At 37.4% G+C, this 15,118-nt stretch overlaps 1 protein-coding gene across 9 annotated transcripts in view; it reads left to right on the forward strand.

Annotated features, from left to right (window-relative positions):
* Positions 1-15,118, forward strand: part of NEK1 (NIMA related kinase 1) — a 229,862-nt gene that overhangs the window by 26,952 nt on the left and 187,792 nt on the right. For 8 of the 9 annotated variants that reach the window (XM_019798524.2, XM_019798525.2, XM_034661388.1 and 5 more), the window contains 3 exons: positions 4,106-4,189; positions 7,544-7,611; positions 7,723-7,809. In XM_019798524.2, coding sequence (XP_019654083.1) covers positions 4,106-4,189; positions 7,544-7,611; positions 7,723-7,809 — 239 coding nt within the window. Of the gene's footprint in view, positions 1-4,105; positions 4,190-7,543; positions 7,612-7,722; positions 7,810-15,118 lie in introns of those variants that run through there. The other variant, XM_034661391.1, reaches the window with a different exon arrangement.

A 15,118-nucleotide genomic window follows, 5' to 3' on the forward strand; every position in this document is an offset into this window, starting at 1 on the left:
CTGCACCGGACAGATTAGATTCAAACTATTGAAGGTCAAAGACAAAATCTTGAAAGCAGCATAATAAAGTGAATCATCACATGTGAGAGCAGCCTCACCAAAATTTTCAGGAGATTGCTCACTAGAATCTTTGGAGGCCAGAAAGCACTGGGCTTACATTTTCAAGCACTAAAAGAAAAAACTGCGAATCAAGAATCCTGTATTTGGGAAAATCACAGTCCTTCAAAAATGAAGGACATTCCCAGATAAACAAAAGCTGAGGTTATTTGTGACTACTAGACCTGGCACTGAAAAAAATGCTAAAAAGGAGTCTTGGGCAGATTGAAGTGAAAGAACAATAGGCAGTGACTCGAAGCCATATGTAGAAATGAAGATCTCAGTAAAGGTAAATATATGGGTAATTACAAAAAGCTAGTATTGTTAACAGGTTTGTAATTCCACATTTTGTTTTTTTACATAATTTAAGAAAGTAATGCACCTTTAAACATGACCAGTTTATGTTTTTGGACACATGAGCAAAGATATAATTGTATCAAGATGTAATTTTCTGACATTGACAGCCGAAAGGAGTAGGACAGAGAGATGTTAAGGAGTAGAGATTTTGTATGTTACTGAAGTTAAGCCGGTACAAATCCAAATTAGAGTATTGTGATTTTAGGATGTTAAATGTAATCCCCAATGGTGACTGCAAAGAAAATAGACATAGAATATGTACGAAGGGAATGAAAGATGAATTTAAATGTTTCATTATAAAAACTTAAGCACAAAAGAAGACAGTAATGTAGGAAATGAGGGAAAAAATAGCTATGAGGCATATGGAAAACCAATAACAAAATGACAGAAGTCCCTCCATATCAGTAAGCCTTAAAAAAGAATGAAATTCAGAAATATAGTACAACATGGATCAACCTGAGAACATTATGCTAAGTCAAATAAGCCAGGTACAAAAAGATGAATGCCATGTGATTCCACTTATATGAGGTACTTAGAGTACTCAAAATCTTAGAGCGAGAAGGTAGAATAGTGATTTCCATGGACTAGGGGGAGAAGGCAATGGGGAGTTATTTTTAATGGGTATAGAGTTTCAGTTTTATAAGATAAGAGTTCTGGAGTTGGATGGGTGGTGATGGTTGCACAGCAATATGAATGTACCTAATACCACTGAAGTATACACTCAGAAATGGTTAAGATGATAGATTTTGTATTATGTGTGTTTTACTACAATTAAAAAATTAAAAACAAGATACGTAAAGGCAGTACAATTGTAAGGATCCTTAGCTTTCTCATAGGCAAGGAACCTTTGTTAAAAAAGATAATCAATGATAAAGTCAGCACAAATCAGAGAAAATTATTCTGGTGGGCATAGAATATCTGCTTTCTGGGCACATTACGTAGAAGGGAAATAGTTCTATTACCTTTTATTCTAAAATCAATTTACTGTTTTAATAGAAAGCCAAGTTTTACTTTTCTCTTAATATATTTAGCAGTATAAGTTTTTCAAACTTTTTTTAATGAATAACGTATCAGAACTTGGCATACTTTAGTAAAATTTCAGATATCTCATTGCATAAAGAAACTTGAGTTTTGGATTAGAGAAGGTGGACTGTAGTATTGTTTTAGTGATCTAAAGCAATCTATAGTAGTAAAAATAGTGTTGTATACATAAAACTAATTCAGACAAGTTTATGGTCATTATCATATAGTATTTGATTGACTGGCTTACATTTTGTAGCATGAATTTGAAATCCTTTTGAGCAAAAAAAATGCCATTATCCCAGGAGTATTTTACAAATATTAATATGTATAAGGCAGTAAAAGGGGAGATTAGAAGCAGGGTTATAATTTAAGGGCCTTTCCCCTTATCCAGCCTCAACTCTTAAGTAATCAAACCCTAATAAAAGTCTTGACTGGATAGACAGAGGTAATGGAAATGTAGCCTTTATACTTATATGTGCCTTTCTCAGCTTTGTGTATACCTCCCATCAAAATTTAGCTGTGGAATCATCTCTTTGTCCAGTTTTATTTTATCACCTCTAGGCTGAATTGACTGTCCTTCTTTGTGCTTCCTCATTACTACTTTGGGTTTACTCATCTCCCTCAGTAGTCTTTGATAGGTTCAGCAAACAATGGCCAATGGGCCAATCTCATACCACTGCCTGCATTTGTAAGCAAAGTTTTATTAAAACCACAGTTATATATTTTTGTTTGCCTATGGTAATCTATGGCTGCTTTTATCTTACAGTGGCAAAGTTGAGTTGAAACAGAGACAGAATGGCCTGCAAAGCCTAAAAGATTTACTTTCTGGCCCTTTACAGAATAAATTTGCTAACTCTTGGTCTGTGAGTTATTTTATTACCTTTTTGCCAATTCCTGCACCTTTCAGGCCTATCATTGGTGCTGAATACATTATTGTCAAATTATAAAGGAGTATAGATATGGGAAATATGGTGATGAAAAACCCTATCTGTAAAATGAGGCATGTGTGGTTTCTAAGATTTGTTCTAGTTGTACAGGTAGACTGCATAAAAAAAAGACTCAACTGAGCTGATTTTTTTATCTTTTTGTACTTTTTCCGAACCCCTCCCTGGTTGAACTAATTCCCCTCTTAATATACGTATTGCTGTTATAAAAATTTGTGTAGCCCTCAGTAAATACATATCGCACTGGACTGGTTTGTTTTTAAAGAAAATTAATTAAAAGTTATTTTTTTGTTTTTTTTTTAATGTAATATTCTTTTTAAAAAATACTGCAAAGTGTAAAAAGTCGTCTGTTACTTTCATTTTATCTAATGAAAATCCTCTTCTCTGAGGTGTCAGCACTGTTAACTGGTATATCCTTCTGTGCTTCCTTTATTTCTTCTTTCATTCCTACACACACCGTACACTCATATACAATTAAATAGAGCTTAGGTATGTAATATACACAAGCATTTCTTTTAAAAAAAATGCTGGAATATGCTATGCATACCATTCTGTGACTTTTTTTTTCCACTTAACAGTATAACATGGAAGTACTTCATTCTTTTCAGTGGCTGCATGGTATTTCTAGTACACTGATGTCACAATATATTTAGTCCTCTTGATGTATTTATATTTTTTTGCTCCAATGAACATTGCTGGGGTGAATATCCTTTAACACATCCTTTTTGTATCTGTGATACCGTATCTGTAAGACAAATTTGAAATTCCATTGCTCTTTCAAGCGGTATATGAATTTAAAATTTTTACATTGCCAAATGACTGTAATTAACTTTCTCACAAACAAGGTATGCAAAGACTTATTTCCTTACATTCTGACCAATCTTGTGTATTATTTTATTTTTCTCAAGTTACAAATTATTGTTTTAATTATTTTGTTTTAATTATTTTCTTAAATAATTATTACACTTGATTATATATTTTGCCATGCAAATGTTTTAAATTTTATATTTCAACATTGTCAGTTGTTTTTCTTGTGACTTAGGGGTTTTGTGTCATGTTTTGAAAGTCTTTCAAAGATTATAGAAAATTAACCTGTGTTTTCTTTGATTATTTTATAGTCTGACTTTTTCCTGTTTAAAAATACCATTTACTTGGAATTCTTTTGGTGTTAGGAATGGGGTAGAAATTAAGTTCTTTTACTTTCAAGTAGCCAGTTTCAGAGTGTGTTTATATATGGTGAATGTGGAAAGAGATGAAAGTCAGTGATGACTTCCAAATTTTGAGCCTGATTTTTTCCTTTTGTAATTTTTATTTAAGTAGAAAAAAGATGTATTTAAAAATACAGCGACTCACCATCACATTATCATAACATAGAAAGTATTTCTTTTTTTCACTCTTCTCTGGAAATCTCTATATTTTGATTTATAAGAGATGCTTCAGTAGCAGTCTCTTACATTTTAAAGTTAGCGCATACCCTGCACATAATGTGTCAGTTGGCTTGATTATCTCCTTAATGTTAAAGACATTAATTATAGTGAAATTGAAAAATTATAGCCTAAATTTGTTTTTTCAGGACTTAGTTCCCCTCAACACCAGATATTGCTTGAATGCTTTTATTGGTTAAGGAAAGACTACTGTGAAATGTAAATTTTAAAAGAAATGACAAATCTGATTTTCCTCCCTAGATTTTGGACTGGTTTGTACAGATATGTCTGGCCTTGAAACATGTACATGATCGAAAAATTCTTCATCGAGACATAAAGTCCCAGGTATGGTTATTCTGTCACTAATAACTTATAAATGGATATGAACATTGAGCCAGCATTGTTTGTGGCTAAAATTTTTGAACCCAAACCAGCCTACATCAGATTATCTGTTCTGTCTTCCCCCTTCATTATAATCCTAGAAATCCTGTTTATATGCATCATGTGTTAGATCACCTGCCTTTTTCCTATATCCTCCTCTTTTTGGGTTTACTCTCATAATGATAGGAAAAACCTGAAAAGTAGGTATGTGGAAGATCTATTTTTGGGGATATTGTAGGTCTGAAGATGACTTTATTCCCCTCTCTAACTTTAATGATAATTTGGATATAAACCTCTAGGTTGGAAATTTGTTTTCCTATGCAATTTTGAAGATACCTTCATTTTCTTTTGGCTTCTAGTGTGCCATTTAGGAATTTAAAGCCACTGATTTCTTTCTTTCTTTTCTTTTCTTTTTTTTTTTTTTTAAAGATTTTATTTGAGAGAACGAGCAGGAGCAGGGGGAAGTGGCAGAGGGAGAGGGAGAAGCAAACTCTCTGCTGAGCAGGGAGCCTGCTGCGGGGCTTGATCCCAGGACCCTGAGATCATGACCTGAGCCGAAGGCAGGCACTTAACCGACTGAGCCACCCAGGCACCCCTTTTGGAGCTTCTTTTTTTTTTTTTTTTTTTTTTTTTTTATAAGATTATTTATTTATTTATTTGACAGAGATAGACAGCCAGCGAGAGAGGGAACACAAGCAGGGGAAGTGGGAGAGGAAGAAGCAGGCTCATAGCGGAGGAGCCCGATGTGGGACTCGATCCCGGAACGCCGGGATCACGCCCTGAGCCTAAGGCAGCCGCCTAACGACTGCGCTACCCAGGCGCCCCCCTTTTGGAGCTTCTTAATCTAACCCTTCCGAGTACCTTATTCTTTCATATTTTATCTCTTTGTCTCTCAGTTGCATTCTAGGTCAATTTTTCAGCCTGCTTTCCAGTTAACTAAATCCTTTTTTAATTTTGTGTAAACTGATGCTTATCTATTTACTTTTTTTAAAAAAAATAATGACTTTTTTCCTCTCCAAGATATTTAAATGGTTTTTCATATACATCTGTTCTTACTCTGATTGTATTTTTTTTAAGATTTTATTTATTTATTTAAGAGAGAGAGTGAGTGGGAGGGAGAGGGAGAAAGAACCTAAAGCAGACTCCATGCTGAGCACAGAGCCTGACTTGGGGTTCGGTCTCATGACTAAGAGATCATGACCTGAGCCAAAACCAAGAGTCAGACACTTAACTGAGCCACCGAGGTGCCCCACTGTGATTGGTTTTTGTTTCATAATGTCTTGTTCTTTTTAAATGGACTTCCTTTATTTATCTCTTTGCAATTTTCTTTCTTTTTAATTTTTTTAAATAATCTCTACACCCAACTTGGGGCTCGTACTTACAACTCCTGAGATCGAGAGTCACTTGCTCTACTGACTGAGCTAGCCAGGTGCCTCTCTGTCTGCAATTTTCTAAATATGTTTACTTTAAAGTTTTTGTTGGATTGTTTCATAAAATTCTGTCTGGAGTGAATTCTTACTCTGATTATTTTATTAGCTTTTTTTTTTTTTCTTTTTGCATTAGGTTTCTTCATGTGTATTAGACTTTTTTTTTTTTTTTTTGGCCACTCTCTGTGGGAGAGATTTTGTCCCCACAGCTCCCTCATCTTTCATAGAGGATTCTTTCATGGATGCCCCATTGGGGCTCTCTCAGTCCCCAGACTAGGTAGCACAGAGGGGATTTGTTTCCTGGTGTCAAGGCTATGTATCTATCTTACTTCTTACTCCTTCAGCTTCTTGTATAGCCTGACAGCCTCAGGATGAGTAGTAAGAAGAGGAATAACTGTGATGGGAACTTTATACTCCATCCTTCCTGTCCAGCAGCCCTCTGCCACCTAATTCCATTTCATCCCATTTTACTCCATCCTACTCACCCCCATTTTGTGTCATCTTTGGCTATGAACATGTATCTGATTCAAGTGAGCGATACGGAGTTTAATTCATGTTCCACAAACTCCTGCCTTTACTGTTTGATAGCGCACCGGAGTTATGTATTTATGCATGGAAATTAATTGGCTAAATTATTGGAAAAGATTAAGGTTAATTTGTTACATTTAGGCTAATTAGAATTTTTATACAGCCTTTTTTTTTGTTTTTTGCAATGGTGGGGAAAGTCTGGGTTTATTTTTTTAAAGCTACATTGAGCTATATTTCAAATACAATTATATTCACCCACTGAAAATGTACAGTTCAGTGATTTTTAGTATATTCACAGAGTTGTGAAACCATCACCACTCTCTAATTCTAGAACACTTTTTATCACTCCAGAAGAAAACCCTGTACCATTAGCAATCACTCTCCATTCTCTCTTTACCTAAACTCTGGAAACCACTAATCTAGTTTTTTTTCTCAATGGATTTGCCTATTCTGGACATTTTATGTAAATGGAATCCTATAATATGTGACTTTGTGTATCTTAAATGGGGTGTCTTTTGTTGCTAATGAATTGCAAGAGTTCTTTTTTCTGGATACAGATTCCTTTTCAGATACATAATTTGCAAGTATTTTCTCCAGTTCTGTGGGTTATCTGTTCATTTTTTTAAAAAATTAACTTTTTAAAAAAAATTTATTTTAATTCATATAATTAACATATAACATGTTACTGGTTTCAGAGGTACAGGTCTGTGATTCATCAGTCTTATATAATACCCAGGGCTCGTAACATTACATGCCCTCCTTAATGTCCATCACCCCATGTCTATTCACTTTTGATGGTCTTTGAACAAAAGTTTTTATTTTTGGTGAAATCCACTTTGTCTATATTTTCTTCTTTTGCTTGTGCTTTTGGTGTCACGTTTAAGAAACCATTGCCCAGTCCAGTGACATGAAGATATATTCCTATATATTCCTCCAGGAATTTTGTAGTTTTAGTCTTATATTTAAGAATCTGTTTTTGTTTTGTTTTGTTTTTAAAGATTTTATTTACTTATTTGTCAGAGAGAGAGAGCACAGTCAGGGGGAGTGGTAGGCAGAGGGAGAAGCAGGCTCCCCGCTGAGCAAGGAGCCTGATGTAGAACTCGATCCCAGGACCCTGGGATCACTACCCGAGCCAAAGGCAGATGCCTAATTGACTGAGCCACCCAGGCATCCCTAAGAATCCATTTTGAATTAATTTTTGTGTATGGTATGAGATAGGGATCTACATTCATTCTTTTGTATGTGGATATCCAGTTAATCTAGCATTTTTTTAAAAACTAGATTCAGTTTTATGAAAAGAGCTGTCAGCTCAGAACTGGATGTAACAGTATTTCTGATTTTTTTTTTAATATCTCTCTTATAGAATATATTTTTAACCAAAGATGGGACTATACAACTTGGAGATTTTGGAATCGCTCGAGTACTTAATAGGTAACATCAGTTTTAAACTTTGTTTTGACATAAGGTCCATGGTGATATATGTGTGATAATTTTTAATATCCTTTAGTGTTTTAAGCTTTTGAAATAATTCTCTTTTTCTAGTACTGTGGAGCTGGCTCGAACTTGCATAGGGACCCCTTACTACTTGTCACCGGAAATCTGTGAAAACAAACCTTACAACAATAAAAGGTATTTAAAGTGATATTCATTACATACATTTCCCTTAAATCTTTCTGTTATATTTACTAACCTTCAGAATATTATTCCAAAAACATTTATACACATGTAAATATATATATACGTATGTACCCTTTTTACTTTTTTTTTTTTTACTGTATGAGGGATATTGCAAAGAAGCAATTTCACTGTCTTGTTAAAGAAAGTATAGAATGTGTCACTTTATTTTTTATTTGTTTGTTTGTTTGTTTAAGTGATCTCTGTAACCCATGTGGGACTTGAACTCATGACCCTGAGATCAAGAGTCACATGATCTTTTTTTTTTTTTAGTTTAATGTTTTTTTATTATATTATGTTAGTCACCATACAGTACATCCCTGGTTTCTGATGTAAAGTTCAATGATTGATTAGTTGTGTATAACACCCAGTGCACCATGTAATACGTGCTCTCCTTACTACCCATCACCGGTCTGTCCCATTCCCCCACCTCCCTCCCCTCTGAAGCCCTCAGTTTGTTTCCCAGAGTCCATAGGCTCTCATGCTTCATTCCCCCTTCTGATTAACCCCCCTTTCCTTATCCCTTTCTTCCCCTACCGATCTTCCTAGTTCTTATGTTCCATAGATGAGAGAAATCATATGATATTTGTCTTCCTCTGCTTGACTTATTTTGCTTAGCATTTTCTCCTCCAGTGCCGTCCATGTTGCAGCAAATGTTGAGAATTCGTTCTTTCTGATAGCTGAGTAATATTCCATTGTATATATGGACCACAGCTTCTTAATCCAGTCATCTGTTGAAGGGCATCTCGGTTCCTTCCACGATTTAGCTATTGTGGACAATGCTGCTATGAACGTTGGGGTGCGTATGGCCCTTCTCTTCACTACGTCTGTCTCCTTGGGGTAAACAAACAGTAGTGCAATGGCTGGGTCATAGGGTAGCTCAATTTTTAACTTTTTAAGGGACCTCCACACTGTCTTCCAAAGTGTTGTACCAACTTGCATTCCCACCATCAATGTAGGAGGGATCCCCTTTCTCCACATCCTCTCCAGCAATTGTTGTTTCTTGCCTTGTCCATTTTTGCCATTCTAACTGGCGTAAGGTGGTATCTCAGTGTGGTTTTGATTTGAATTTCCCTGATGGCTAATGATTTTGAACATTTTTTCATGTGTCTGTTAGCCATTTGTATGTCTTCATTGGAAAAGTGTCTGTTCATATCTTCTGCCCATTTTATGATTGATTTGTTTGTTTCCCGCGTATTGAGTTTGAGAAGTTCTTTGTAGATCTTGGATACCAGTCTTTTATCTGTAGCATCATTTGCAAATATATTCTCCCATTCCGTGGGCTGTCTCTTAGTTTTTTTGACTGTTTCCTTGGCTGTGCAGAAGCTCTTTATCCTGATAAAGTCCCATAAGTTCATTTTATCTTTTATTTCTCTTGCCTTTGGAGATGTGTCGTGAAAAAGGTTGCTCTGGCCGATGTCATAGAAGTTGTTGCCTATGTTCTCCTCTAGAATTTTGATGGATTCCTGTCTCACATTGAGGTCTTTCATCCATTTGGAGTTTATTTTTGTGTATGGTGTGAGAGAGTGGTCAAGTTTCATTCTTTTGCATGTAGCTGTCCAATTTTCCCAGCACCATTTATTGAAGAGACTGTCTTTTTTCCACNTTCTCCACTAGGATTTTGATGGACCCTGTCTCACATCGAGGTCTTTCATCCATTTGGAGTTTATTTTTGTGTATGGTGTGAGAGAGTGGTCAAGTTTCATTCTTTTGCATGTAGCTGTCCAATTTTCCCAGCACCATTTATTGAAGAGACTGTCTTTTTTCCACCGGATGTTTTTTCCTGCTTTATCAAAGATTAGTTGCCCAAAGAGCCGAGGGTCCATTTCTGGGTTCTCTATTCTGTTCCATTGGTCGATGTGTCTGTTTTTGTGCCAGTACCATGCTGTCTTTGTGATCACAGCTTTGTAGTACAGCTCGAAATCCGGCATTGTGATGCCCCCAGCTTTGTTTTTCCTTTTCAACAGTTCCTTGGAGATTCGGGGCCTTTTCTGGTTCCATACAAATTTAAGGACTATTTGTTCCAGTTCTTTGAAAAATGTCCTCGGTATTTTGATCGGGATAGCATTGAAAGTGTAGATTGCTCTGGGTAGTATGGACATTTTAACTATGTTAATTCTTCCAATCCATGAGCATGGAATATTTTTCCATCTTTTTATGTCTTCCTCAATATCTTTCAAAAGTGATCTATAGTTTCTAGGATATAGGTCCTTTACGTCTCTGGTTAAGTTAATTCCAAGGTAACGTATGGTTTTTGGTGTTATTGTAAATGGGATGGATTCCCTAATTTCTCTTTCTTCAGTCTCGTTATTCGTGTATAGAAATGCAACTGATTTCTGGGCATTGATTTTGTATCCTGCCACCTTACTGAATTGTTCTATAACTTCTAATAGTTTGGGAGTGGATTCCTTTGGGTTTTCCATATAGAGTATCATGTCATCTGCAAAGAGAGACAGTTTGACTTCTTCTTTGCCGATTTGGATACCTTTGATCCCTTTTTGTCTTCTGATTGCTGTTGCAAGGACTTCTAGTACTATGTTGAATAATAGTGGCGAGAGTGGGCATCCTTGTCGTGTTCCTGATCTTAAGGGAAAGGCTTCCAGCTTTTCCCCATTGAGAATAATGCTTGCAGTAGGCTTTTCATAGATGGCTTTTATGAGATTGAGAAATGTACCCTCTATTCCTACACTCTGAAGGGTTTTAATCAGGAAAGGATGCTGTATTTTGTCAAATGCTTTTTCTGCATCAATTGAGAGGATCATATGGTTCTTGAGTCTTTTCTTGTTGATATGATGTATCACATTGATTGATTTGCGAGTGTTGAACCATGCTTGCATCCCAGGTATGAATCCCACTTGGTCATGATGGATAATCCTTTTAATGTACTGTTGGATTCTATTAGCAAGGATCTTGTTGAGGATTTTGGCATCCATATTCATTAGAGAAATCGGTCTGTAATTCTCCTTTTTGAGGGGGTCTNCTGGGCAGTAGAATAGAATGAGTATTCTTTGGTTCTGGGGTGTAGTGTTGTGTATATATCTATGAGGTCCAACTCATCGAGTATGGCATTCAAAGCTATTGTTCCTTTCCTGATTTCTTTCTTAGGTGATCTGTCTATTGTTGATAGTGGAGTGTTGAGGTCTCCCTACTATTACTGTGTTTTTATCTATATGTCTCTTTATTTTGGTTAAGAGTTGGCTTGTGCATCTTGCTGCTCCCCTGTTGGGGGCATATATATTTATAATTGTCATATCCACTCGTTGGATACATCCTTTAAGAATAATATAGTGCCCTTCTGTGTCTCTCACTATAGTCTTCAGTTTAAAATCCAATCTATCTGATATGAGAATTGCTACCCCAGCTTTCTTTTGAGGTCCATTTGCGTGGAAGATGGTACTCCATCCCCTTACTCTAAGTCTGAATGCATCTTTGGGTTCAAAATGAGTCTCTTGTAGACAGCAAATGGATGGGTCATGTNAGGATGGGTCATTTCTTTTTATCCAATCTGCAACCCTGTGGCGTTTTATGGGAGCATTTAGGCCATTTACATTGATAGTGATTATTGAGAGATATGATTTTAATGATGCCATGTTGCCAGTAAAGTCTTTGTTTGTATTGGTTGTGACTTTCTGTTCTGTATCACTCTTGGGGCCTTTTTACCTTTATAGAACCCCCCTTAATATCTCCTGTAGGGCTGGTTTCGTGGTTACGAAATTGGTTAATGACTGGCGATTCTGGAAGGTTTTTATTTCTCCGTCAATTCTGAATGACAGCCTTGCTGGATAAAGGATCCTTGGCTGCATGCTTTTCTCTGAAAGAACTTTAGAAATGCCCCCCCCCACAACCCTTTCTCTCATTCCAGGTCTGTGTAGACAGGTCTGACGTAATTCTGATACCTTTGCCTTGGTACGTGAGAAATTTCTTTNTAATGACTGGCGATTCTGGAAGGTTTTTATTTCTCCGTCAATTCTGAATGACAGCCTTGCTGGATAAAGGATCCTTGGCTGCATGCTTTTCTCTGAAAGAACTTTAGAAATGCCCCCCCCCACAACCCTTTCTCTCATTCCAGGTCTGTGTAGACAGGTCTGACGTAATTCTGATACCTTTGCCTTTTTACGTGAGAAATTTCTTTACCCTAGCTGCTTTCAATACTGTATCCTTGGATCTAATATTTGCAAATTGCACTGTGACGTGACGTGGCGTAGGTTTGTCGTGGTGGAGCTTGGGAGGCGTCCTCTCTACCTCTTGGACACAAATGTTTGTTTCCCTTGCTAGATTAGGGAAGTTTTCAGCTACAATTTGTTCAAATATCTCTTCTAGACCTCTGTTTTTCTCCACCCCCTCGGGGATGCCAATGATTCTGACATTGGAACGTTTCATTGAGTCGGTAATCTCCCGTAACCTACATTCCTGAGCGTGGATTTTTTTGAGTCCAGTTTCTATTTTAGCTTTTTCTTCTACTAACCCATCATCCAATTCTCTGATACGTTCTTCTGCCTCATTCACCCTGGCCGTCAGAGCCTCTAGTTTTGACTGCATTTGGCTCATAGAATTTTTAATTTCTGCCAGATTTGCTCTCATTTCCACCCTTAGAGATTCTGTATTCTCATTAACATTTTCGTTAATACTTTTTTCAAGTCTGCATATCATCTTGACCGTTGTTATTCTGAATTCCATTTCTGATAATTTGGTTATATCCATATCCAGTAGTTCTGTGGCAGGGGCCACAGACTCATTGTCTTTTCTTTTCTGGGGGTGATTTCTCCTTCTCGTCATTCTGATGAGGAGAGGTTGCTGGGTTGTCCAGAGCCCAAATTATTGACCAGCTCCCAGGCCGTGCACCCTTGTTTTATAGGGATCTTAGGAATGTGGGCTTCTTGATTTCAGCCTGCCTTCTGGGGGAGGGGCCTGCCGCGCAGATACTCAGGCAACCCTGTTTGGGTAGAGTCTCCGTGTCCCCTGTGAGGGGGGCTGGAGGTGGGCACACTGAGCCGGTGTTTCCAGGCTTTTGTTCTCTGGCGGCTTTCCCTGGCGGTCTGCTTTCCTCTTCTGAGAGTCAAAGCAGCAGCAGCCGAATCTCTGCCTCTGTCTCAGAACAGAGGTATCGCGGACCATTCTCCACTGATGTTCTGGCCTCTATAACTCTGTTTCTGTTGGTGCTGCTCAACCCTGCAGCGCGGGATGTGCACCCCACTCCCGGTGTCCCAGCCCTCACTTCTAGGGCCGGTGCGTCTCTTTCCTTTGTGTTTCCAACACCGCCAGCTGCCAGCCGCCCCCGTGCGCGCTCCTGGAGCTCCGGGTCTCAGTCTGGTTCCATTGAGCACACCGGAGCTCCGTTTCCGTCTGGTGGCGCGCATTCCCCGGCTCACAGTCTCAGTCTGCTGTCTCGTGGATGCCGTCCGCGAGTCCGCCCGCTCCCCCGTACAGGTGGCTACCGCTTCCCGGCACCCGAACGCAGCAGCTCCCTCCCCCTTCCGTTTATCTTCCGATATCTGTGCGTGGTTTCACGGTTCCCCACTCGTACCTCAATACTCAGCTCTGGAGATGTTCATTTGTAGAGATCCAGATGTATCTTCCTGCGTCTCAGGCTGATTCCCTGGATGTTCAGGCTGGTCTGGTACCTATCCAACTCGACTCAGGGTACCAGCTGAAAAAGGGTTCCCTTACTCCTCTGCCATCTTAACTCCTATCAAGAGTCACATGATCTTCTGACTGCGCCAGCCAGGCGTTCTGGAAATGTCCCTTTAGTATAAGTTATAATTGGAAATAGAGTACTTTTTTTGCTGTTTGTAATAGTCACTTCCTGTTGCATTGTAGTAGTTAATAGTTATTGAACACTTACTAAATGTTAAGCACTGTTTTGAATGCTTTCTATGTATTCACTCCTTTAATCACAGTAACCTTGTGAATTGTAGGTATTCATTTTTTTCTTCCTTTTCCTTGTAAGGAAGCCAAATATATAGAGAGAGGTAAAGGAACTTGAAAGTCCCAGGCATCTGGCTCCCAAGCCCAAATCTCTAATCATTGAACTTTACTGTGGCTAACAGATTGTGTAATATGTGAGTGGGATAAGATATTCTGCCATTGAATTCCATATACCCTTTATTTTCTCTCTAATTGAAATATCCTAACCAAGAAATATTGGTCTTAAATTTGAAAGCACCCACAGAAGCTAAAAGGAAAAAAATGATAGCTCCTTTTTTTGGGAGTAGAAGGAAGCTGTATTTAAAACCTGAGCAGTTGAGGCAGAGAACATCATCCTAGCAATGTATTTTTTTTAAAGAGTTATTTATTTGAGAGACAGAGTGAGAGAGAGCATGAGCAGGGAGAGGGGAAGAGGGAGAGGTACAGAGAGAATCCCAAGCAGAAACTCCCTGCCGAGCATGGAGTTCCACTCAGGACTCCATCCCAGGATGCAGAGATCATGACCTGAGCTGAAACCAAGAGTTGGATGCTCAACCTACTGAGCCACCCAGGCACCCCCTGCACCAGCAATGTATTTTTTAAATGATTTTAAATTACAATGATCAGTCTAGTTCGTAGAATGTATTATTAGTGGATATTCTTAAGGATAGTAGCATTTTCTTTGAGCCAAAGTAATTTTCCATTTTAATGCTATTTCTGTGTCTTATGGATAAGTCAACTGTGAAAAAAATCAGTCTTTAAATTAGGAATGGATTTAATCAACCTTTGGAGAATTTTATACTGAATCAATTTTGTGGGGAAAATGGTTTAAAAATGTCATGTATGAGCATTATTGATACACTTCAAGAATTCATATTTTTCTAAATATGTCTTAAAGTATTTTATTAATAGGATCATTAGTTTAATGTGTTTGTTTATACATGGGTCATGTACTAACATGTACAAGTACTAAATAACTAATAAACTACTAAATCAATAAGTTTAATTACATTTACATTTTTTTACAAGTTGAATCTTGAAATTAAGTAGATTTTTGGGGTTACAGGTTTATATTTGTAGCTTTTCATGAATTTTGTTCAAGATAACCTTGGGATTTCAAATTTGGATTTTATTCTTTTCTAATAAGTTCAACTTTGAGAAACAGTGGTTTTTGTTGACTACTAAGGACCACTGTAGCTCTGAAATCTTTTTTTAACATTGGAAATAGTGTTTTTTTATTATAAAAATACGTTTAAGACAAAAGAAAGGACGAAACTGTAAAGAAGATAATAAGTCCTTAAAGTAAGATTAAATATTCACCTTACATAATATTTTAGTAGGCTATCATAAGTTTATTTCA

The sequence above is a fragment of the Ailuropoda melanoleuca genome, chromosome 5, assembly GCF_002007445.2.
Source record: "Ailuropoda melanoleuca isolate Jingjing chromosome 5, ASM200744v2, whole genome shotgun sequence".
In the NCBI taxonomy this organism is placed as follows: domain Eukaryota; kingdom Metazoa; phylum Chordata; class Mammalia; order Carnivora; family Ursidae; genus Ailuropoda; species Ailuropoda melanoleuca.